The sequence below is a fragment of the Brachyistius frenatus genome, unplaced genomic scaffold, assembly GCF_029030835.1.
Source record: "Brachyistius frenatus isolate BFR_SWC_R1_liver_20210118 unplaced genomic scaffold, ASM2903083v1 Contig_47, whole genome shotgun sequence".
In the NCBI taxonomy this organism is placed as follows: Eukaryota; Metazoa; Chordata; class Actinopteri; family Embiotocidae; genus Brachyistius; species Brachyistius frenatus.
The window spans coordinates 984,827-1,010,163 of NW_027210646.1; the positions used below are offsets into that span (position 1 = coordinate 984,827).

The 25,337-nt window shown below is 42.6% G+C and overlaps 2 protein-coding genes across 3 annotated transcripts in view; one reads left to right on the forward strand and one right to left on the reverse strand.

The window, feature by feature from the left end:
• Positions 1-5,964, forward strand: part of LOC138623807 (xin actin-binding repeat-containing protein 1) — a 43,785-nt gene extending 37,821 nt beyond the window's left edge. The window contains exon 5 of the mRNA XM_069703534.1: positions 5,951-5,964. The gene's annotated coding sequence lies outside the window, so the exon portion shown is untranslated. The remainder of the gene's footprint in view (positions 1-5,950) is intronic.
• oxsr1b (oxidative stress responsive kinase 1b) overlaps positions 1-24,821 on the reverse strand; it is a 38,130-nt gene extending 13,309 nt beyond the window's left edge. For both annotated transcript variants that reach the window (XM_069703542.1, XM_069703541.1), the window contains exons 1-4: positions 24,606-24,821; positions 16,418-16,530; positions 10,493-10,601; positions 4,215-4,356 (exon numbers count right to left, since the gene is read on the reverse strand). In XM_069703542.1, coding sequence (XP_069559643.1) covers positions 4,215-4,356; positions 10,493-10,601; positions 16,418-16,530; positions 24,606-24,675 — 434 coding nt within the window. In that variant the 5' untranslated portion in view covers positions 24,676-24,821. The remainder of the gene's footprint in view (positions 1-4,214; positions 4,357-10,492; positions 10,602-16,417; positions 16,531-24,605) is intronic.
• Positions 24,822-25,337: the final 516 nt, after the last annotated feature.

Below are 25,337 nucleotides of genomic sequence, written 5' to 3' on the forward strand. Positions count from 1 at the left end.
GGGGAGGTGCTGAATGGACCACTTGAGGCTGAACGGCGAGTTTGCAGGTATCCTAAAATACTTTGCCTCATTTGCACAACCACTGTCCCTCTCTCAGAGGGGCCCAGTCATGTCTTCTGCGGCTTGTGTTTCAGGGTCTAGCCTGGGCTAATGATGTTCAGTATTTGTGTTATGGGTTCAGTACGGGTCAGTTAAACACCAAGTTCTGCCAACTTGTCCTCTTATAACATTTAGCCGAGAAAAAGGATTAGCTTTAGGACACATTCTGGAAACAAGCCATAAGGTTGACCAGTCCTCAATGAAGAGAAAGGTAACCACCAATGCAGAATTAACAGTGAGCTATCTGAATGATTTTACACAATTAAAGTTTATATCTAATGATTCTAAGAGTTGACAACTGCATTAGTTGCCTCGTGAGGCTGTACTTTGGTCCTTTGAGCACAATGCTAACATTGGCAAGCTAATATGCTCACAATGCCCCAGTGCTAATATGTTCATGTATGACGTTAAACATGTGCTGGCATGCGACTTTTGTTTGTTTGAGATAAACACACAGAGTCAACAGAGGCTGACAGGAATGTCAGCCTCTGTTGACTTGATATGAATTAAGTGCAAGTCAGCAGGCTTCATGTAGGCTGGCTCTGCCCGTCTCCTGCTTACAGCATAAGTCTCCGCAGCGATTAAACTCTGTAAATCCTGATTGCATCAAAGTTCACTCGGCCAACTTTGTTTGAGCTACTGCACTAAAATGAGCTTTATCTAAGTGAAGAGCTTCAAGCTATGGATCAGAGCCATGTTGCTACCAACATGTCCTCATAGTTATTTCAATACTCTTGAAACACGGTCTATGTATTCCTTAAGATGACATCATCATCATCATTACAGGCATGACATGCTGCAGCTTGTTGAAATTAACAGAAAATCAACGGCTGCCAAATAACATGCAAATAATATTTTAAAGTGGATTTTCACTTTAATCATCTCCATCGTGATAATTGGCAATACGTGAAGCTGCATCATTCACAGAGACTGATCAAAGCAAATCCGATCGCACCTCCTGCACTCATTCAAGAACGACGGCCGCTCCGGTTCACTGCAGCAGATTGTAATGCTCTAAGAAAAAAGGCTGCAGAGTGCAGACAGTCATTAACATTCACTGGAGAGGAAGAGGAGGAGGGAGGAGGAGGTGGTGACACAATGCACTGTGCAAGTTCAAAGAAATACTGTAGCAGACAGGCAAAATTACCCAATCTTAAAGTCCCAACTCCTTGAAGTAATCCAGCCATATGTAACAATAGTAGATGGGCTTGAGGCTGAAGTATAACTATTATGTTTATCTCTGTGTTGAGGCACATTAAGGCCAAATTCAAAAAGGTTGCCAGGAGCCAGAGGGCGTTGTGCTAACCAAAAAAAAATATTGAAAATTGAATGTGTAGCCTCCTCATTTTTACGACCTACTGCGATAATAGCGAGGCCAGTAGCCAGGTGGGAACAGCCATGGTATGAAAGTGTCAGGAAGATTTATCATTCTCATCTGGCAGCCCCTGCACCTTGCAGCGCCACCGGGTCACCTCCCATGACATTACATCCTGGTGCCAGGCTCACGGTGCCCCTTACAGGGCTGTAAAAGGCGGTTTATTAGAAGGCCTCTGGGTCTCATATGGGGATGAAATACTGTTTCCATCCTCCTCTCTTTTAAGAACACCCTTTTGACCACAATAGGATCTCCTCCGTGGATTTGAATTTCCATATTGCTTAATTTAATTCTCGTGTTTTTCCAAATCAATTTTTTACTTCCTATTTTGTCAAGTTTCCCTGAATCCACAAGTAAAACCACTCTCGGAGACGGACGCTACCTGCTCATTACCACAGCGAATGCAGGGTAATTAGCCGTGAAAAGCCCTCAAGTGAAGCTCATAAGTCAGAGATGAGTGAGGAGACGAGAGCACCACAGCTGTAAGAGGAGGTTATTAAATACTCAACTCGGAGGATGATTCTCTTCATTTCAGCTGACAAAATCTACAGTAAGAGGTATTCCCATATTATATCATGTGTACGGTGTCTACCTGCTGGTAAAGCTAGAGGACAAGTGTCACCTTTGAATCACTGACTTTCCGAGTTGCTGTGAATGAGGAGGTGGAGCCGTTCGCCGTCTCGTGGTAAATGTCTCCGGTCGAGCCCACAGCCCAGGCCCTAAGGCTCTAATTGCTTTCCTGCTGTCCTGGGCTGGATGGAGCGCATCATGTGACGCCTCCTCTCCTTCTCCCTCCTCACAGAGCCTCACCCCCTCGACTCTCTCCTCACCCCTTGGCCCCGAGGCTCCGACTCATATGATCCAGCTTACACACAAGGCGAACACGCACGGCCATATGCACGAACGTACATCAGCAGACACCGATCAACTGACGGCGGCCCCTCCACTCTCAGCATGCCAACGGTTTTCAGCGCCGGTCGGGTTACCTCGCATTTTATTTGAATTTTTTTTTTTTTTTTTTAAATCCCACCTCGGAGTCCGGGGGATGGAGTGAGGGGGTGAATTAATGATCCGTTCACGATTCCCTAACGTCTCCTCAGACAGGTTTTTACTCAGGAAAAACATTTCCTTCTCTCTGGCACTGACCGATAACCCCGTCACATCATGCTGAAAGTGGATACTTACATCCAGCGGCAGAAGCTCGCTGCAGTGGCTTTTCCTCTTAATTAGTTCAGCAATTTCAACAGTGACTGCGCTCATTCCTTTCATCTGTCCCCATAGTTTCTATAGGACAGCAGCTTTCCAATTAGCTTAATGAGCTGATGATATCATTAACTATTAGTTTCATGTACACAGCTGATGACAATACATTCCTCATTCAAGCTCACGGTCAACTAAGCCGCTCTCTATTTCTCATTGGCATGCTACTCTAAAAACCTGCTGAGCACTTAACCAAGCAAAAATCTATGCATTATTTACACATGTAGCCTGTCCCAGACTGCATGTGTGCCAATGAGAGAGCAGCAGTGAGTATGAAGAAGTGAGTAATGAATATTAAATACACAGCAAGTATTGTGATGGCTCGGAGTCCACTGTAACAGGCTGAGTACCGGGACTTAGCTCGGTCTTGAAGTGGCTTAGAGGAAAGCTTTCAGTATCACACTTCCTGTGGCATGCAAATCTGTCATTAACACATTTACTTTCTGCATATTAATAAAGTAACTCTTTAACATTATCGGCCTGGAGGTGGAGGTCCACTTACAGATGTCTCGCAGCAGTTTTCTCATTTGAACTCGTTATGGTTTCATTAAAACGCAGAGTGCGTTTACCGCGTGCACAGCTTCAGAACTCATAGGAAAGGAATAAAGGGAGTGGACTGATTTTCATTCATAACCGTTCTGTAGTGGCAAACCATAAACCCATCATTACTGCCTCTTCTTCTGGAACACTTGTCACAGTTCTACGGGTGAAGTGCAACGCCTCATCTCTGTACACATCACAGCATCGTCCTTGACCTTTAGAAGAGAAAGTGACTGTCTGAAAAATAAAATCTGACTTCATGTAGAACACAAACATTTCTCCCACAAATGTTTAAAATTGGCCTGTTGTGCTACTTAGTACATCAATGAACCCAATGAGAGTAGGTATTAGTTATTATGTAAAGATGTCTCAATGTGACACAAGTAGGCCCGTCACAATTATTACATAATTCCCTAGTCGAGATTATTTGAGTCGACCGCAATCATTTTGCTAAATTATTTCCATTTATCTAAAAAGAAAAAAGGAAAAACAGCTACATGAAACTAACATATGTCATATTTGGATCACTATATTTCCACATACTGAAGTTTTCCACCGCACTTAATGACGATATCCGTTGTTCTGCAATTATTTAAATGGTAAGAGTGGAGAATTAGCGCCACCAGCTGTTTATCACAGTGGTCTCCTTTAATAGTGGAAGCCTGACAACACAGTGTTTTGATTATGCCTCGAATCTGGATTACTGCCGTAGCAAAAATGCATCAATACAAACACTATAAAACCTAATGTCCACTGTTGTGGGAGACATAATATTAGCATGACGCTTATTATAGGAACAACAGCGAGGAGACGGTCAGGGTGGCGATACAGCACGCACTCCAAAAACTCTCAAGGTGGATTCTGATCTGTACTCTGGTGAGGAAAAGCCTCGTGTCAACTTTCTGATGGTACCGGTGTGGAAGGCAACAAGACAAGTTACCTGTGGATCTGTCCGTTCTTGTGAAGGTACTCCAGGCCCTCCAGCACATCTTTCAACACCGTGGCTATGCTGGCCTCGTCCAGGACGCCCGTCTTGTGTTCGCCTCGCGAGATGATATGCTTGATCACGTCCAGAACAGAGCCTGGAAAGCAAACAAACAAACTTGGTTGATAAAAAGTCCAGACTACTTTGTTGTGATTGTCAACAGTAAGGTCCGAGAGATATGTAGAGACATCCCACAGTCGACCTTTTTATAAATGGCTGTGTAAAATCAAATGTTCCTGGTTTTAACTGGTGATCCTTCTCCTGCATGGATAAAAGTAATCTCAGGCCACTTTATATTATTTGTTAAGCCTTCTCAAAATCAAAACTTATTTTTGAAAACATATACTTCCTGGAGGATAGGCAGACATCCAGTCAAGTTAATGAATGTATAATCTTAGTGTTTGGACAAATTAGATTTGAGTACACAAGGACCTTTGTCCCAGTTCCAGTAAAATGGATTTTAATGAATGAAAAAAAGTAATTCTTTATTTGTGTTAAGACAAAGACCTTCCACAGTAAACAGCTCCACGACCTTTAAAATCAGCCACGGCAGAACAAACAAATGATGAAGGCAGAGAAGTCAGAACATTAATTATCATGCAATATAAATCATGAATCCACCCTTTAAAATGATTTATAATGTGCTATCTTTGATATTTGAAGTCTGAAAGGGAAAACATTTGAGCTTGTAATGTCATTAAGGACATTTTACAGACTTGGTTCATTGACTTTAAATTAGACTTCAGACACACACTTTTTGTTTGAGGTTTTCCATCCACAAGAGCTTCATCTAAAAAGGTTTGATTCAAAGCTCGTAATCACAATGTGCCCAGTTAAAATCACCACGGCTAATGTCAGAGTCACTTCATTATTTGACGTCTATTGAGCAGTTCCAGGATTTGACTCTTGATGACATCATCATCACAGTTTGTCTCTCTGCAATTCAGTTCAACTCAAACTCATAAACGGAGTGTTAAGTACAAACTGGGCAGAAACATACACTAAAAATAAGTGTGTAGGTTAAAATTTGAGGTTATAAGTCACAATATTGTTTTTGTGTTCACCGAATGGAGAGCCCAGCGTAGCTCTGTTAACTGGCCAGGCTTCATTAGGGCCAGAGACACAGGTCGCCATGTCTCCCACAGCCTGGCTCCTGCTGCATAAAAGGAGAGCTCTGGCTAAAAAGTCAGACTGCTGTCAGTCTGTGATTTCCTTTGTGCCACTTTCCGCAGAATAAAGAACATCTCTCTGAAAAGAGGTTCAGTATTTGCATTCGGTATGACGGAAAATTGGACAACACTGGTGAATGGGGACAAAGAAGAGAGGCAAAAAGAATGCCACTTGCCTGACAAGCTTTATTGTGCTGCAGTGAGACACCAACACCAGGCTGCCACACTGTCTGTCTATGTCCCTGCCGTCCCCACCCCCCTCCACGTACGCACAAACACGCACACGTACGCGTGCACGTGTACACACACACACACACACACACACACACACACACACACACACACACACACACACACACACACACACACACACACACACACACACACACACACACACACACACACACACACACTCAGCTGCAACAAAAGCAGGAAATGGTCTCTTCAGAGTCCAGAAACTGTTCATGACACAATGCCCGGATTCAAATTGATTTTGTTTTAGCCAGGACTCGGGGTGCAGAGATATTTATTTGCCAAATCATTTCAGGATGTCCTCGCCTGCAGCGCTCTGTCGAGCACACACTGCATTACCCCACGGGAGCCGAGGATGACGGGCCACCTGAGACGAGACGGTATTATTGCAGTCGTAGACACAGCGAGAGGCAGAGTAAGAAAGAAGCGAGGGAAGGATGAGGAGTTCAACGGGTTTCTTCGCGCAGTGACAGAGCACAGCAGTAAATGTGATTCAGCTCTGAGGGAAAAAGACAAAGCTATTCAAAGAGAAGACAGACGAGGAAAAGCGGGAAAAGCATCCTAGATGTGTCTGAGTGTGCAAGATAGCGGGGGTATATGTGAGTGAGTGAGTGAATTGGCAGGAAGCGAGAGGAGAGTGTAAGAAGAGTGCAGCCTCGCAGTCTCTGATGTGACGGCTCTTTGAAGCTCATTGAGAAAAGGCAGCCTGTTTGATTTTTTTTTTTTTTTTTTTTTGCCTCTTCTGTTCTTTCACACGGTTCTCCTCCTTCTCTCAGTGCTTCTGCGCTCGGTCGGATTTTCATCTCCGTGTCTGAGCTGGCCGGAGGGAGGAGAGGAAGTGACAAGAAGTGACAGGTATCGACGAGCAGGGCGCTGAGGGAAGCAGGGTGAGTGAACAGAGCCGAGTTCAAATTAGGGCGGAAATGTAGTCCTAATGAGCTCACAAATTAATGTGTGATCACATCAGAAAGTGACCAAGCAGTTAATGTGCAGGACCTTATAGCTCTGCTGAAATGGAAATGAAAAGTTACAGCCGCACTTTATCTTTGCACCATTAAAGAAATAGTTTGACATTTTGAGCAATGTGCCAATTTGCTTTCGTGCCAAGGGTCAGATTGATACTGAAGTCTTTACAGTCGGTAAGAAGCTACAGCCTGCTGCCAGCTTACTTAGCTTAGCATATAGACTGAAAACAGGGGTTAACCGCTCGCCTGGGCCCGTCTAAAGGCAACAAAATCTGCCAACCGGCACCACAAAGCTCACATTGCATCTCATTTTAAAGGGTAAAAATAAACATTTCCTTTACAAGGGACAAAGACATACTGTACAAACATGGAAAAGTAAGACAAAACAGTGTATATATACACACACTTTTCCAGACGATACACTGACATATCTCCATTAAGCGGAGGTGACATGAGGAAAAAGGTCCTGAAGTGCATACAAACAAACAAACAAACAAACACACGCACACACACGCACGCACGCACGCACGCACGCACGCACGCACGCACGCACGCACGCACGCACGCACGCACACACACACACACACACACACACACACACCGTGATGCAGGCTTTGGGGGAATCACTAAATGCCAGCCTTGTCAGCCTCTTTCAAATTCATCTGATTGAACTCTTCATGCCTCATTAGGTCGTTTTAGCGACCAACACTGCCCGACAGGTTAACACTCCAAAAGTTTCATTTTGCATGGGAAAGGCAAGAGAAATGACACCTGTTGTCACCGGAGGAAGATGTCATAGAAATCACAGACCATAAATTAAGTCTTGACAGTGGAGTGCACGGAGGAGGTTGCAGAAACTCGGGGGGGGAAATGCCAAATCATCGTTTCAGTTGCATGCTGGATTAGACAAATCTTTTCCTTTCTCGGGATTTTGAACAAAAACAGTGACTGTGTAAAAGCCAGGACTTTAAAACTCTGCTAAACTCATCCAGGAACATCACCTCCACAGTCTTTCTGTTCTCCTGGTCAGAGCAGGAGCTCTGAGACCGAGGGAGAGGATGAGAGAGTAAAAGAGGGGGAGGGAGAGGATGGGGAAGTGGACGAAGGAGATGTGAGCTGGTGCCAACTGTGCTAAAGGCCCATGTGGAATGCCAAGTGAAGTTGGAGGAGGACAGTGAGGGTGGGGCATGGGAGGGGCTGCAGCAAGGCATGGGTGGTGCAAAAACACAGTTGCTGTCTCAGGCTGAAGGCAGCCTCTATCAAAACGTTTCATAAGTTACATCACTTTCAAGGGGGAAAAAGTAATATGATTCAAAATTGAACAAATGGTAATTTCGCATGTACAATAGAATTTGATTGTCTTGGTTCTGTGAACCTGAAATCACCTTCAAAGCTCCCCGCCAGCATTTTGGCAATAGTTGAGGATTGCATCATGATTTGACAGATCCACTCACTCCAAACTTGACAACTCCTTTTCATATGCTAAATTCAAACCGCCAATAACAGTCTGCCTTCAGCTGGATTCCACTCCGAGTGGCATTGGACTGAGCTCGGCAGCAGCGACGGACGGTGGGGTCGGGGAAAGCTGCACATGACTCTCCTGGGAACACATTCCCGGACGTGCTTCGGCATGACTCATATTCTGTCGCTGTGGGTTTCAGTGGATGTCTCTCCGATGTGAATTCAGTCGGTGACACCTTGCGTGGCGCTCTAATGAAACAGTTGTTTGCATGTCACATTTAGAACCGAAATTTCCTGAAAAGCTGTGCGCCTGCAGTGCACCTACTTCCAAACTCGGCTCTACCGGTTTGGATGGATTTGTTAGAGAGAAGATTACTGTAGCTCTACTCATCTGGGTGAACAATAAATGATATATAATCTTCAGTAAAAGATTGTAATGGGACAATATAAGGAGCATCAGCGCTAACTTACTGTTAAGAGTTTTTGGTTCAACAATTCAGTGCATAAAAACTAAAGCAAGACCTGAAATGTTAAATGTTAAGAAGTTTTATAAGACTCTATACCCACGGTTGCAATAGTCAAAATGATGTACCACAAAAAAAATGGTATATGCTATTAAAACATTTGTGCCGTGTCATCAGTCAAATTTGTCATTCAGCCAAATGTAAAAAGAGGTGATGCCGACATCTCTGTACTGTATTAACTGTTTTGAATGGGTCTATGGCATGTGAGCGAGTACAAAATTATGTAGTCTAACAGTGCCCTCTGTTATGAATGACATCTGTAGGAATGTGAACCCGCTGGCTCGTCTTTTAACAACTTTCCAAAGGAGAACAACAACAACAAAACAAAAAAAAACTGTTAGTATAAAAAGATGTCGGGGTTCTGTCAGATCAGTTGTCAAGCTGTTATCAGTCGTCAAAGGCAGAAGACACAAAACATGTCCGAGGGTGGAGGCTTTCTTACGCACCATCGAGCCGGAGGAGCACACAGGAGTTGGCCTTCCTCGGGGCTGGTATGCTCTGCGCTGTGGAGTGATGGCCTATAAACTCGACCTCATTTGAGGTCTGTCTCCATGGCAGACGTCGCCACGGCCATCATTTAATTACGCCGCACAATAAAACGCAACATCAAGGGCCCCTGTTTAACTAGGATAAGGGGGATGAGAGAGGCCATCTTAAGTGGTGTCTGCTCCCGCTGTGAGGCCGGCCGTCTGCTCGAGCGTCGCTTGGCGGGCACGGTGCCCTGGGCGCAGCTGCAACGCGGCTGCCGAGGGGCTCGCGACTCAAGTGTATCCAATGGACCCAGGCATGCCACCTGGGCAGTATCCGTTACAGTGGGACGCTGTTGACACAAGCGGGCTTGAGAGGAACAAGGGGGGAAAGGGGCGGGGGGGACATGTGTGTAAATGTTCTCTGTGTGTGTGTGTGTGTGTGTGTGTGTGTGTGTGTGTGTGTGTGTGTGTGTGTGTGTGTGTGTGTGTGTGTGTGTGTGTGTGTGTGTGTGTGTGTGTGTGTGTGTGTGTGTGTGTGTGTGCGTATGTTTATGTGTGTATAATTGAGTGCGTGAGATGGAAAGCAGGATGGAGAGATAAGTGACCTTTTTTTTTTTTTTTTCTTCATCTTTGTGAACAGATGACCATTGCTCTCATCAAGCTGCTGGGTTAAAGGAGCACACTGCTTTTTGCTTGTCAAATATTTGACACAAATCACCTTCATCTCCAGGTTTGTTCCTCTGAGCTCTAACAGGTCGAGTATAAAAGCTCTTCTCCCTCTCAGGTTGGTGGAGAAAACCAAATACTCGAACTGCTACAATGGTTTAACGATTAATTTTAACATGTTGCTGATGAAAATAAAACTGAACAATGCAATCAAATCCAGATGCACTCTTGAGGTTTTCTTCTCCACGGTGGCCTCCTCTTCATGCTCCTCTCACTAGTTAATTGCAGCGCTGCCACATGGGTGCCATGACGCCAGCCTGTGGGCTGTTATTACCTCTGCCCTGTCATTAGCTCCTGCAGTGTGCCAAGTTAAAGCCCGGAAAGAGCTCACAGAGGGACACAATGAGGATCACTGTTGTCATATTCCCCACAATACCAGTTAGCATGACAGGCAGCAAGCAGCCCAGCTCTTCCTACTGACCCAGTCTCATCATAAAGGGCCATACTAAAAGAATCTTGGACCCCCATAATTTGACTTTAGACGAGCAGGACAAACCCCGTCTCGGACAGTAATTTATTTTTTGTGAGCAAACGATGAGTCTTATTTACTCATCTGTCCGTGATTTTGAGATTCCGGCTGACACGCAGAAGTCGAGGGCAGAGTGCTAAAAGCTGTGATAGATGATGGAGGAGGAATGCCCTTGTAGACATACGGTATCCACTTACCACCACTGAGCAGCTTCATAACCAGCCACAGCTCATCCTTTACCACAAAGGAGGTGTAGTAAGACACGATGTTGGGGTGGTGGCACTGGCTCATGGCCTGAATCTCTTTCTGTGAAACAAAAAAGCATGAAAGAGACAAAATCCAATTAGTTACAACTATATTATACATTTAGCTGTCTGACAGACAACCCCTTGATTTTCCATTGATTTGATAAAGCTGCTGTAATCACTTGTCACATTATCATCTGGTGGGAAATGGATTGAAATTTGTATCAGAGCTAATACATGTTTTTTAACGAGCTGAAGCGGCGTGAAAACAATTATTGTCTTGCTGTGAAAAGGTTTGGAGGCAGTGAGATGAACCACCGAATACGCCGTCCTTTTGATTTCATCCAACCTAAACACAGCCCAGTTCTTAAATAAATAAAAGGTTTGAAAAAAAGTAAACTGAACACAGTCCCAATAAATGCCTTTTTCTTCAGTCCTGCAGTTATTCGGGAAATTTAGTGCGATATTTAAAATCTTAATGACGTCAGCAGGCAGACGAGAAACAAATTAAGTCAATGTAATATACATCTAAGCGGAAGAAGATGGGGAAAAAACCCACCATCAATCACCTCTTTATACAGCTTTAGAGCTCTCTCTTTCTTCGTGTGTGTGTGTGTGTGTGTGTGTGTGTGTGTGTGTGTGTGTGTGTGTGTGTGTGTGTGTGTGTGTGTGTGTGTGTGTGTGTGTGTGTGTGTGTGTGTGTGTGTGTGTGTGTGTGTGTGTGTGTGTGTGTGTGTGTGTGTGTGTGTGTGTGTGTGTGTGTGTGCGCGCGCGCTTGGAAAGCAGGGGAGCTGAGGTAATGCTGGCACAGAGGTCTAATCCATCACTTCAGCACCCGACCCAAACTCAGTTGAGGATAGACAAGCTTCCTGACTGAAAGAAAATGGAGCTGACTTCGTGAGGTGGGACCGCTGATCCACCGAGGTTTGGAATTTGGACGAATGATTGAACCTATGGCACCAGATCCACGATGACATCCTTCTCATAAACCACATTTGTACTTGTTGCAATCACAAGAGATTTACTGCTGAAGACGTAACCAAGGAATAATACTGTCATTAAGTTGTTCAGTTATCAATAAAAGCTCTAACTGATATTTTGTCATTTTTTTGCTACACAAAACGGTATAATACAATCCAAATGCTCAGATTAAGATAAAACAATTCCAATAGCTAATTGGTAGAAAACTATTGCCTTTAAAAAGTTTTTAAGCAAAATTACTCAATACATGTAGTTTTTAACTCTTCAAGTGTGAGAATTTGCTGTTTTGTTAAACTGAACTACTAGAGTATACTGAATATGTTTGGATTTTGGACAGCTGGTTGGACAAAACAATCAATCTGAAGACATCACATTGGGCTCTGAAACAATACTTTTTCTTTTTTTATATTTCCTGATTATTTTAATCTGGCAGATTAACCAGAAATTACATTAGTGACTGCAGTGTAGCAGCTGTTGTCTAAACATGAAGGACATTCCTGCTCTGCACCACTACTGGCTGACATTAAATGTTACTACACAGATTCAGATTATCTCTTACAATAGAACCATTTAATGTCAAGATTTTTTTATATTTAAAAGGAACAATGTGAGGAAATAAATGATTTCTTATTACACGCACAGGCACAAGAAAACCTTGACGACAACTTAATCTTTATGTGTCAAGGAAGTAGTTTAATGTATAAGGTTGTGTATACATGTTGCCCCTTTATAGGTTTTATCATTGTAGATGGAGCTAAATGAGTCTTTCTCACCTTGTCCCCGCCTTTGAGCAAAGCTATACTGAACATGTCCAAAGTCCTAGAGGTGCAATCATTGTCAACCTTCGAAACTGATTGTGGATTTTAACTTAAATGACCACACTTTCCCAAATTTCAGAGGGATATTTAATACAGCTATTTAATTTTTTTTTGGACATGACAGGTGCACCACGAGGCACGAGGTCCAAAAAGAAACCTTAACACTCAAGCAGCTAAAGACTTCTGTTAAATTCATCAATCAATAGATGCTTGGAACTAAGCAATCAAAGTCAGATAGGCCATCAGCATAAATGCTTAGTTTGCACAATGTGCATTAGCAGCAGCAAGGGTCTGCTGCACAGTCATCACTTCTGGAGCCTGAGGACTTCAGCCGATGTGTTTAGATGGCATTTGACGAAAGTTGGATAACAAACATGAACGGACTCATAATAAGGGTGGATACAGACTGTGCATGAAACGGAGTCATTGGACCAGGGCAGGTGCAGACATGTTTAAATGCACACAGGCCTGTAGGAGGCAACAGCACTGAGGAGTGTCAATCAACAAACAAGGAGAGTCTCCGAAATCTTCAGAGTAAAACGTTGCATTCTTGCAGATTGACCTGCAACAATCTGTTAGCCAACAGGTGAGCCCACAAACCAGTCTGCTTCTGAGCTTAACCTCTTGTTGATCATCAAGCAGTGGAATAACAAGTAGCGAGTGATGTGGCTTGTCTGTCTCCGGATACGACAAAGAGAATAATAATGATATAGCCTGTTGGCTGCAAACTGGCTTCAGAGGAAGACCCCCTGCCCCCCTCCCTCGCAGTTCTCAGCCCACTGAAGAGGCAGGTCACCGCAGCTTTGTGGGCCAGGGTAACCCCAGAAAAAAAAAACAATGGGATAACAGAGGATATCGTGCTCTGGCAGTTGGCAGGTTTTCCCCATCTTTTCCAGCAGACAATGCGAGAATGAGAGGGACTCTTTGTTGTGAGGATTAGGTCACTGTAAACCTATGCCGCTACAACGGTCCTGGAAATGTTCTCATCACTCGTAAACCGTTCCAACTGCTTCGAATGCTGTAACCTTTGATTTGTGATGACATTTTTCCTCTCTGGAAATATTTTAGATATATCAGATGACAGGAAAAAATAAAAACATTTCTGAACATATTAAAAGGTACGTCATGCATGTACAGCTCCTGATTGAATGACAGCACATTGAATTTTCTAAAAGTCAACCACAGGTGTTATATTTTGAAAAACAAGATTTGAAACTATGACCACCAGATGTTTGGTGAATATCTAAAATGGATTTGCTAGACTTTTTGTAGACTGATTTATTCAGCTTCAAATGGTAAAAAAAAAGAAAAGAAAAGAAAAGTAAATCACTTCTTCTTTGAAGGTGTTGCGATGACCTCATACAAACACACAGCAGTTCGGAGCAGGTTTATTCAGTGAATCTAACCTGCGAACCACAGAAGACACACCTCGCTGCCACAAAGCCATCTGCTCCACCAACGGTTTCACTATTCCCCGATTACATTTTGGATTTGATAAACAAGTCATTGGGGACATCAGAAGAAGTGTTTTAATAACATGTGTTGGCCATTATTGTCAAATAAATAGAGATAATGACCATCTGTGTTATATTAATACGCTGCATACCATTAGCATCCTATATTTCTCCCTTGACACTGTTTTTGCACAGACTGGAACTTTATCATCGATCAGAAGGGATGAGAATAAAAAGACTGAGACAAACTTTACAGTCAATTTGTATTATTCTACCTTTGTATTGTTAATACATTATTGAATTAACTCCATTTAACACCAAATTAACCACTGTGAGAAGCAGCAGAGTTCAATTATATGTTCCTAAACTGTTAATATTTAATCCATTATATATATATAATATATACCCATTAAACAATACAAGGTTTAAATACGTTCTCTTACTTTTAAGTGTAAACCTTTGATATGAGAAGTTAACTTCCCTAAAGTCAAAATATGGCTTAACTCCGTCTTTATTTGTGGAGGACCAGCAGGCAGAGTGGACCGAAAATTCAGATCAATATCAGCCTCAGACTGCCACTTCATTCCTATCTAATAAAACTGTCTTTCTGTCCATAATTGAAATCACACTGGTATATACAGTCAGTAGCTTTTCGCTGATATTGCACTGATATTGCATGCCATCCCAGAATAATTTTTTGTAACTATTACGCGAGTAAAACGGGGAAACAAGACTCTTTTAAATGTCACTGTGACATGAGTGATGCTGACTAATTTCATTAAAAAAAAAGAACTGAAATCCCATCTTGTGATGAGCCTAAAAATGTACAGTGATGAACACTAAACCCTTTCATTCAGTTTAGTCAATCAAATAAGTAAAGATTTTTACAGGAAATAGACCGGTCCGTGCCAATTGTATTTTCCTATATTAGTTCTGATCTATTCAGTATTTGGCGTGTCCGAGGACCTTGAAACTGAGCAAAAAATAAACGACCTATTGTCCCAAACTGAATACAGTGCTGGGTCACAAACTGGTGCCACAGAATCACACTGATGGCAGACACACAGAGAAGCCACTATAGAAGCAATGTTGCGTCACTATCAGTTACTCAGAGCCTCACACAGTGACTCAATCACACTGCAGCACGCACACATACACACGAATACCTTCCAAGAAATAAAGAAGCTGCCAGTCTGCAAATTACAGCAAAATGTTCTAGAGTGTGATCTTGATGCCTTCTAGTACACGATTGTCTGCGATTCAGACTTCCTGAGTAACACACATCTATTTTTACCTCTGCACTCTCAATGTCTGTCTTGTATCACTGTGAGTTGGAAGCATTTGAACATCTTTTAAAGATAAAAACAGCTAGTCACATTTTATCTGAAGTATTGATAACATTTTCCTCACGAGTAAATAACCAAAAGCTGGAAAAATTGTTGCAAGGAGTGATTCCAGCCGCCTCCTAATCGTCTGTTCCAGTCTAAGTCAATCGAAAGCACCTGTCCATTGACTTCTCTGCCTGAAATAACTACAGCATACCACTGCAAATGGAGACACTGGGAGCTGACAAATTATTGCTTTTCTGACATCAAGAATTCCTCATTTGCGGTTGAAGACATGCAGGCTCCTTTAAAACCTGTCGCATCCTACTTGAAAGCTGCTGTTTCAGAGAGACAATCTGGGTTCAATTTAATGCTTCCTCGACATTTAACCGGGCACCCAGCAGGCTGTAGAATTGGGGGATGGGGGGTTTGGGAGGGGGGGACACGACCATAGGCAGGAAATCCGATCTAGCTGTATTCCATGTGACCGCCTGCTCCGAGAATCCGGGAGCTACATTCCCCTGATTCATCCTCCAGAATTTGGGGGTGGGGAAGGGCTCCTTCTCGGTTTTGTATTGCCAGTGAGTAGTGAGCAACCTGCCAGTAATCTCTAGTCATGATCCTCCATGCACACATATAGGCTTACACAATATTTATTTCCCACAGGTTACTTTCACAGACTTTTGGATGGAAAAATACATCAATTTAGTTCCTAGATTGTGTCCAAGCCAAGTAATGTGACATATTTCCTCAGCTATCAAAAAGACCTGTTTTGAAGACAAAACTGTTGAGTGAACCTTGTTCCTGTTCAAAAGTAACCCATGATGCTTTGACAGATCCATGTGACAAACTCCTTTTCATCAGCAAAGCCAGAACAAGATCCACGATGGAGCAGCTGATCATTTCTGTGAAGGAACTCGATATAAACCTTCCACCTCTTGAGCTAAATTGAAAGCCACACGTCATAAAGTAAATGGCCGGGGCAGCAGCGCAACATTGTATTGAGGGTATAAAGACACAATACAGCCTTTGGAAAGATATCCCACGGTGGCCTAATAGTTTCCTGGCAGTAAGTGGCGTCCTCCTTCAGAGAACAAGCAGAATAGTGTTTGAAGTGACAGGGATGATTGGAGGAGGGTTCGGAGAAAACGGGTAATGAAAAGCAGAGGTGGAAGTAACCCCGTCCACATGCGCAGACCACAGAGACAAAGCCTTAAATGACATCTTGTTGATGTGAAGTAACAAGGTCACTGACGTCTTTAATCCAATACGCCTTTACTTCGCAGTATTGTGTCTTACCAGGAGCTCGTCCATACTCGTCTGGCACTTCTCGAGGTTGATGCGTTTGATGGCCACCTTCTCCTTGCGTGGTAAACAGTAGGCCGCTTGAACCACTGCGGTGGCCCCACTGCCTGAAACAGACAGGACAACAACATATTATCACCTTCATTAGTCATCCATTTTCTACTACCTCTAGAGTTGGGTCGCGATGACAACAAGGCAGTGTGTGGGTTTAGTGTGGAATACGGTGTTTCCTACAAGTTGGATGTGCCCTGTAAACCTCCGACAAAAGGTGCCCGGGAGGCATCCTAATCAAATATCCAAACCAACTCAACTGTCTCCTTTTCATGCGAAGGAGCAGCGACACGACATTGAGCTCCCTCCGGATGTCTGAACTCCTTCCCTTGTCTCTAAAAAGGTGAGTCAGACCACCCTATGGAGGAAACTCATTCTGCCTGCTTGTATTTGTGATCTCATTCTTTCTGTCACTACCCAGAGATCACGACAACAGGTGAGGGTTGAACCGTAGGTCAGTTAAGTCAAAAGGTTGCCTTCCACCTCAGTTGATAATCAGATTCATCCTTCAAAGTAATATTAATCAATACAAGAGCATCTGTGCTGTTGTGCACCTCAACTCTGACACATGTACTGCACATTGATTTCAGGTTATATTTGGGCTGTCCAGGTGCCTTTTCATTTCTATGCCCCATCCCTACAACCCTATCTAGATCTAGAATTGATGGCTACTGTATGATAATGAACTTTAATCCATCACCTCAAAATCCTCCCGAGTTCAAGAAGGTTAAACCGAGTTCTGCTCTGACAGCTCATCCGATTTCTCTTTGTACAGCTTAACTGAGCGTTCATCAATTATGAATCGGATTTCCCAAATCCTACCTAATGAAGCAGGCCTGATCGCGGCCGGTGACTCTGCTAAATCAAGCACATCCCCGGGAGGCTTCGGTAGCAGGCTCGTGTCGGATAAGAACAAGTCCTAATGCTGTTTATGAGTTGTTTTTTTATTTTTATTTTATTTTATTTTATTTATACTGTTGGCATTTTATTCACAGGTCACTGAAAAGTGGCAGTTATTCCTCTCAGCTGCAGACACCACAATCTGCATGACAGTTGAGGTGGGAATCACTGGAGGTCCAAAACACAGTGTTGTCACGATATTTAAATGACAATATGATATCATAGCGATTTGAAACATTTCGCGATATGCTAAATACAGCGATAACATATATTGTGATTCAGTACCTTTTTTCAACTCCAACTTCTGTCCCAAAGGAAAACTTTGTCAACATTGCTTTATTTGATAAAAAAAATTACGTTTTTCGTCTTCTCTTCTCACTTCAATCATTTCTATTGCAGCAACATGGGAATGTCAAGTACACAGACTGACCAACACTTTCATAAAAAACATGCCATACATGTTAAAGGCACCCAACAAATGTATTATTTATATAATAAAAATATCAATACCTGGCATTGGTGTGTCGATACAATATTGCCTAAACAAATTATGGCAATATTGTGACACTATGCTGTATCGATTTTTTTCCAGCATCCCCACATGACAGTAGCTCTAAAACAAGGAAGATTCAAGGATTCGAAAACTCTAGTAATACAGTTTGTGTAGTGAAATGCAAAGTGGAGTTTACTTTTTTACAGATTATGCCACAAGACTGGATTCAAAAATAGGAATAATTTTTTTTTTTTAAATTTTTTAAAGACGAAACATAAACAACAACACAGAAAAACTATAGACTGTAATGCAATCAAATATCATGCATTAGATCTCAACACTCGCTGTTCAGTAAGTATATATTTGTGCATTTTATGAACTTTTTGAGACCTGGAAACTTGAAATCAGCATATTGTTCCATGCTTTAAGACTTTGCAGATCAGTGCAGCGATGGATCATAGCAACAGGGCAAAATCTATGCAAATTGTTAACTACTACTTTGATGTACAAGCAAGCAAAACGTTGATTACAATCTAATTAAAACTTCCAGTAAATCCTACGAGAGTGGGCTGATCTTTATTTTGACTAACATGTCATAGTTGGAGTAAAAGCTTGTAAAAATCCTCTCGAGGAGAGCTACGCCTGTTGTTCCTGCATCGTGTGAGGTCATTTCACTGCCCCCTCTTTGCTCTTATGAACGCACGCACACACAAGGCTGTTTCCCCCAGATCTCTGGTGTATATGTGACTCTGAGCAATGGGAGTACATTCTCCTCTGCCAACAGCCTTTGGTGAGTAAGAGAGTGAGCGGTGAATTGGTCCAGCCGCTCCAGTATGCTTTTCCTAACCTCTCGTGCCCTCGTCGAAGCTATGTCCAAATATCAACAAAGTGCTCATTGTTAGGAGTTTTCAGTGAGTGTATGGAGTTTTTTTTAGTTTTTTTTTAAAAGGGTATATTAAAAAGGGGGGGGGGGAACAGTTCCCTGAATTTAATGAAAAAGTCAAGCTGTCCCTAAAGACGTGACCAGTTTTTATCCAAATGTTTAGATTCAACGGAATTATTACTTGAGGCTATATGAAAGAAAATTAGCAAAAATAGCAAAAATCGATTTAACATAACAGACGGAGATTAAAAACAAGTTTTTTCCTCACTCAAATAATTCAATTAAATTGCCATTTCCGAGGAATGTTCTGTAATTGACAGACAGTTAAGTCTTTTTTTCTTTATCATCCTGAATACACGGTATGGGGAAAAACTAGTTTCTAGTGGGTGAGCGCCATCTATTTACTGGTCACCTCTGATAATGAGTACCCAGCCTCGCTCAACTCTCCAGCAACCAAGTAATCATGGATCCCCACCACCACCACCACCACCAATATACCAAACAAATCTCTGGAGACTGGCCAGTGACAGAGAGCTCAGCGCCTGGCAGAACCACAGACGGACAGTTTTCCCTGTAAACAGAGTGTAAATTCCTCCACACAAACAAACAGCCAGTCGTTAGGGGTGGCTGGTCACGCTGGAAAGGATGCACATGTGTGTTTGCACGTGTGTTTGCACATGTGTGCATGCATTTGGGACCTTGAGTTAATATAGACCTGATGCTCTTTGATATGCTACTTCCAATCTTAGCACACGGTTATTCAAAGAGGTCACTTCTTTCCTATTTGTATCCAATTACAGGACTATTCAATACCAGGCCTTTAAGGTCCAAACCAAAGCTGTATACCAAGTAATTACACGATAATACTAATTTTTTTAACCAAAGTAGCGGGAATGTATTTTCTGAGCAAGAATTTACACGTTATCATGATGGATTATAAATGGGAGACATAAGTCACTAAAACATCTGATCACCGACGTTCTCACAGACAAAACATCACCAACCTCTCCATCTGAATGAGAGGAAGCACACAAAAGAGCCATACTAACAAAGGCAAGCACTGCAGCACTGCCAGGGCTTTGAAGAACTCAGGCCAGCATCTAATCTGCTGAGCAGTCTGGCACGACATTAAGGCTGCATATAAAGCAGAAGTTCTTCTTCCTCTTTTTATTGTAAATGAATTAATAAACGAATGAGTCAACTAAATTCACTGTCAAACCGCACAAATTACAATAAATACTTCCAAGTACTTGTGTCGATATTTTCTACTTGCGGATGTACGACAACAAGATGTTGCTTGTTTTGGAAGCGGCTGACTAAATTAAATGTTGATATTAAGTTACCTCATTAGGGCAAAACCAAATGAAGACAATGCAGCTGCGCACTTTTGGGTTTGCTGACTTCCATCCAAGTTTATGCAGCTGTTCCTTTCTTCCTTTTGTGTCAGAAGAAAAGCCAAAAATACCCCAAAACATCAAAAGAAACCGTGTAAAAGAAATAAGAAATTCGAGGCAGATATTGTTTAGACAGTTCTTCTTTGTTTCCATGACTTATTATCTTTAATTATCCCCACTATTAGTCAAAAACTAGTACTGATCTGTAAAAGTTTCACAAGTAGTAACGCCTCCATTTACTCACTGTCTGAAATGAACTAAATTGAAGTTTCAAATTAGTGTTCAAATGTTACATTTGTCATTTGTTCTCACATTTAGCGCAACAACCAGTTCCAGGTCTAGAAGTAAAGGTGCAGAAAAAGTTGGTGTGAAACAACTCGATCATTTCTGCAGGAGAAACATTGACAAAACAATCATGATCTTTGCAAAAAAAAAAAAAAAAAAAAGCAGCCAGTGTTTTCTGTAAGCATGTTTCCTCAAAACAAATCAAGTCTGGCATGAGAACCATTGTGAGCATTATACTAAAAACCTGGCAATGTGTGAATGGGACATAAAAGACTGGAGATCTCGCTTCACAATGGACTTCACCATTTACGTAAGCCTAAACACTCTCGTGAGGGCTTAACCCGAAAGCTAACATGTTTGCTCTTTTGGGAGTCGACCCTCTCAGTGTGGGATGTTTGCATTCCCCGTATTCTGCTGCTTTTCCACAAAGTCTATTACAAAAGCAAACGGCACAAAACCACAAAGGAATAGTAAGCAGAATAATGGGCTTAGGACACAGACAAAAACAATGCATTACAAATAATTAAAATGAATAAAGCAGCTCAAAGACCGTCAAAATACCAACAGGCAATTTAACTCTTTTAATTTGCAGTCTGTGATGTTTTTATGGCTTCTTGTTGTTGCCAGTATCTATGTATTGTTTGGATTTGGGTACTGTGTGTTCTATAGGCCAGATGTGCCTTCAGCTATTGTTATTCGTTTTTAAGCATTGGTTTCCCTGTGGACTGTTTACTCATGTGACTTGGTCTAAAAAAAAATACAAAAAATAAAATGATACCTCACATTATGAGCCAACATTTGCTGAATGAAAAGATGACACAAATTAAACAAGGGCCTGAGACACAGCCTTCACTGTTCTGGTTCATTATTTTAAACTACAAAAAAGTGCAGTGAACCCAGAGTAATATCTTATCAAATTAGCTTGGTCTTGAATTAGCTTCTTACTGGAGCGGGTCACTATGCGAGGCCTGTCTCAATGTCCTCCTTCATGAGCTACGACCAGCAGTGTGGCCGCAGCTCTCGGTTTGCCTTTCCTGCCCTCACCGGGCCAGTTTAGCGCCTGACGTCAGTTGTCTTTCATTACGTTTCCTCTGCATACCTGGTTGACATTCTGCACATTACTTAAAGGTGCAATGAGAAATGTCACACCTGACTATCAACCACACCAGCAGCACCCACTGATTCTTAGTGCGAATCCCTCGACGGGCCGGGATGCAATATTATAAAAAAAACTTATTGGAAACCAAGTTGGAATGTCTGCCGCTTGTTGTTGTGATGATGTTTTCTAAAAAACCATCTGAAGGACAGAGAGAAACACTGGGAGGAAACATGGTTGCCGGTGGATACAAACAGTGGGAGCAAGAAAGTTTCCAGTCCAGATTTGCCAACGCCAAGGATCCAAAGTATGATCCAAGACCGGAGAAAGAGCTGCGCTATTTTCCTATAGGCTCCGTCCAGTATGACCCAATGCTGAGTGAGGTGAACAGAGTGGGTGTGAACCATGTAATAACAAGCCCTCTTTCCCTGGGGAAGTTACCAAAACAATAGGATGTGCTGGGCATGCAGAGCCATCCTCAATAAACCAGTCTTCCAACTGAGCAGGAGAGCTGTAGGTAGCATCTCCCGGGAATGAAACAGTTTGTACAGTATCTACTCAGTTTCTGTTAAAGCAGGGAGCAGAGGTGGGTTTAGGTCTGGGAGCCGGGCTTGTTCTTATCTGCAGTAGCAATACAGCTCTACTAACCTGTTCCGGTATTAAATGCTGCAAGAAGAGTTGAAACAATCGGCCCGTTTATGGATTAGTCCATCAACAGTTAATACTTAAGGTATTTATTTTTTTTAAAGAAAATAGGTCAAATACTTCCTGTTTTCAGCTTTGTAACTGTGCAAATCTTCCGCTTTACTCTGATTTGAGTGATTAACTGAGTATCTACAGGTTTTGATGTGTTGATTGGACCAAATAAGTGGTTTGATGCCATAAACTTCAGATTTGATTTCTGTAAAAAAATAAAAAATAATAATAATTACATTTTACATAAAAAAAATAATGAATCAAGAAAATAACCAGCAGGTTATTTGACAATAATGTGTGACCTTAGGTAACACTGAAGGCAAGGCTGGATGATGCCCCGTCTACATGTAGGATAAGGAAGTGTTCCAATACTTAATTTCATTATCAACTGAACAACACACAGGATATATATATATAAAAAAAAAAAAGAAAAGTTTGCCTTTTTAACCAATCACCGTTCTGGTAACTGACTCAAAAAGAGGAAATTGAAGCATCTCATCTACCTTAAATTCAACTTTTAAGACGGAGAGAGAAAGCTCCACCGGACTGCTGGAGAGGTTTATTCTGAGCAGAAGCAGATGTGGAAACAGGAGCAGTTTTCTTGTTTAATGTGTGTTCACAGGGAGCTCGAGGACAGAGCCTCACACAGACGGTTGTGCTAATTCAGATGATATACAAGATGAACCAGCTCCTTCAGATTCAGGGAACACAACTTCTAAATCAACTTCGGGTGATTTAGAAAAACGAGCGGAAGAAACTGGGCTAACTGCACAATTCATTTTCTATAAGCTAACTTGATAATCGGGATCCTTCGCCCTAAACCCGAGGAAAGCATCGCATTCTGCTGTTCCAGCCTAAAATAGTCTCACTAGTTTCAAACCTTGGTGTACGCAAAATTGTCACAGAACAGGTTTCTATACCAGGGGGGGGGGGGGGCTTTACTTCTGTATTCATGCTAAATTGCAGGGTGTAATCGTGTGCCGTGCTCCTTTTCACAGATTCCAAGAAACTGAAGGGAAATGTAGAAATGCGTTCAGGCGCTATTAAAAATATACAAAAAGACTGATTTAAGGCCTGCAAAATGGACCCTCTATAAACACACAGATTCCCAGTAGAGGAAGCTCGCACTGCTCGGGTAAAGCAAACCAGAGGCACAAACCAAGTCATTTGAGAGAACAATACTTTACTTATATATGTTGCACCCCCCTCCCCTATTCTCGTTCTCCCTCCTCAACAAAGTCAGCCACAGGTAGGAGGACGGGTCAGCTTATTTGTGGGGTGGTGGGACATTTTTCAGAGCTTCACAAGTAAAAAGGCTGTCGATCCTCAGACGAGCCGACCTGCGAGGCATCCTCGAGGCCGAAGCGAGCTTTGATACCGCACAGCAAAAGGTGCAAATATGCCTCCTTGTCACACTGGAAGGTTTGACAGAGAAATGTAAACAGTTTGTAGCGTACCATTAGACAAACAGCAGACCAGGCTGCACAAAGCATCATTGATGATCTCATCCAACAGATTGTTAAATGATTTTTTCGAGATTTCTGGAGGTTAGAAGCCCCATAATACAGATGAATCCTCTCATAAGAGCTCTGGCATAACTGGATTGAGTCAGGCAGTAAATTGCCCTCCAAAAAAATAAATATATATATATATATATATAGGTAAAAAGGTCTGATGAAGGTCCTTTACAAGAATGTCCAGTGCATTTAAACGAGAGATGGGCGTGAACGCAGACAGTCACGGTACAAGTTTCAGTCTATGGGCTGATACTTTGGTTTAGTCTTTGCAATGCAGTGTCTGCCCCCAAATAAAAATTTTTTTAAAAAAAAGATAACTTTGAAAATGTGCTATTTGTAATGCCTTTTCTGTTTGAACAATATTGTGCAGACCGGGTCTGGACGACAGACACGGGCTCAAAAATGATACGCCCTCTATAACTGGACTTCTCTCAGGAAAGTATCAAGCAAGCTGTTCACGTTGAAAGACCGGCTCATCGATGAAAGCAGTTATTTATTTATTTTTTTTTCTTCCAGCAAATAGTCAGAGCCTGACTAGACAGTAACGGTACGACGCTCGTTTACAAAGTCGGCGTAGCCCCGACGGACGGGGTGACCGCTCTCAATGGAAGCATCCCACTTCCAAGTCACAACACCGCCCGGCTGGGATTGCCGAGCTACCCAAACGCGACTAACTGAACCCAGCTCAGGAGAAAAGAGGATGCCTCCTGCTCGTTTTTTTTTTTGTATTTTTTTTTGTGTGTGTGTTTTTTTTTAGACTTGAAAGATAACAGCTTCGGTTCGCCATCTTTTAGTGAGCTAACGGTAGAAATCCACAAACTGTCGGTTAACACATACGTTGAGCTAACAAAGCAGAAGACCACATACCTATCACCTCGTGTAGCTCGTAATCATCTTTGTTGATGGACCAGGGTTGGGAGCTCAGGTCCTCCGACATGGCTGAGGAAATCTGACGAGGCGCGTACTATCTGTAGAGAGGCGGTCACTCCAAAGACTGCGCGGAAAAAGAAGTCAAAGTAATCCAAAGAGGACCAACAAGGGCGACACTTCCCCTTCTTTGCGAATCCTGCAGCACTCCTGTCATTCCCAAAGTTTGACACCAGCGTAGCAGCCCCGCCTACCGCATTCCTGCTGAGCAAATGCGGCCCTTCCTGGCGGCCATATTGAGTGTACCGCGTGGGCCGCGCTGAGCGATCGGGTTGGTGGCCGATTGGACCGAGCTGTAGCTGTGCTAAGCAGCTACGCCTATTCTAAATATGACCTACAGAGAACTTTTGGCTATCTGTTTTATACATAATTACGTCTCCATCCTTTACTTTTTACGTATAAATCTGTAAAACAAGCAGAATCAAGCCCAGGATTTCCGCCACACATTTAATGGCGTGCTTGTGGGCCTCACGCCTTTTTTTTTTTTGTTGCCCCGGAGGAAACCTCGCAGGCGTAGATTCTTCTCTTCTGCACACAACCCAGATCTGTAATGCTCAGATTAACACAACACAGTCCGACTCCTTCCCAATTTAGAATAATTTGACAGATACAGTGTGCGTTGTTCTCTAACAGCTAAGAAAAGCGCTACCTGACAGGCTACAATCAGGGCAT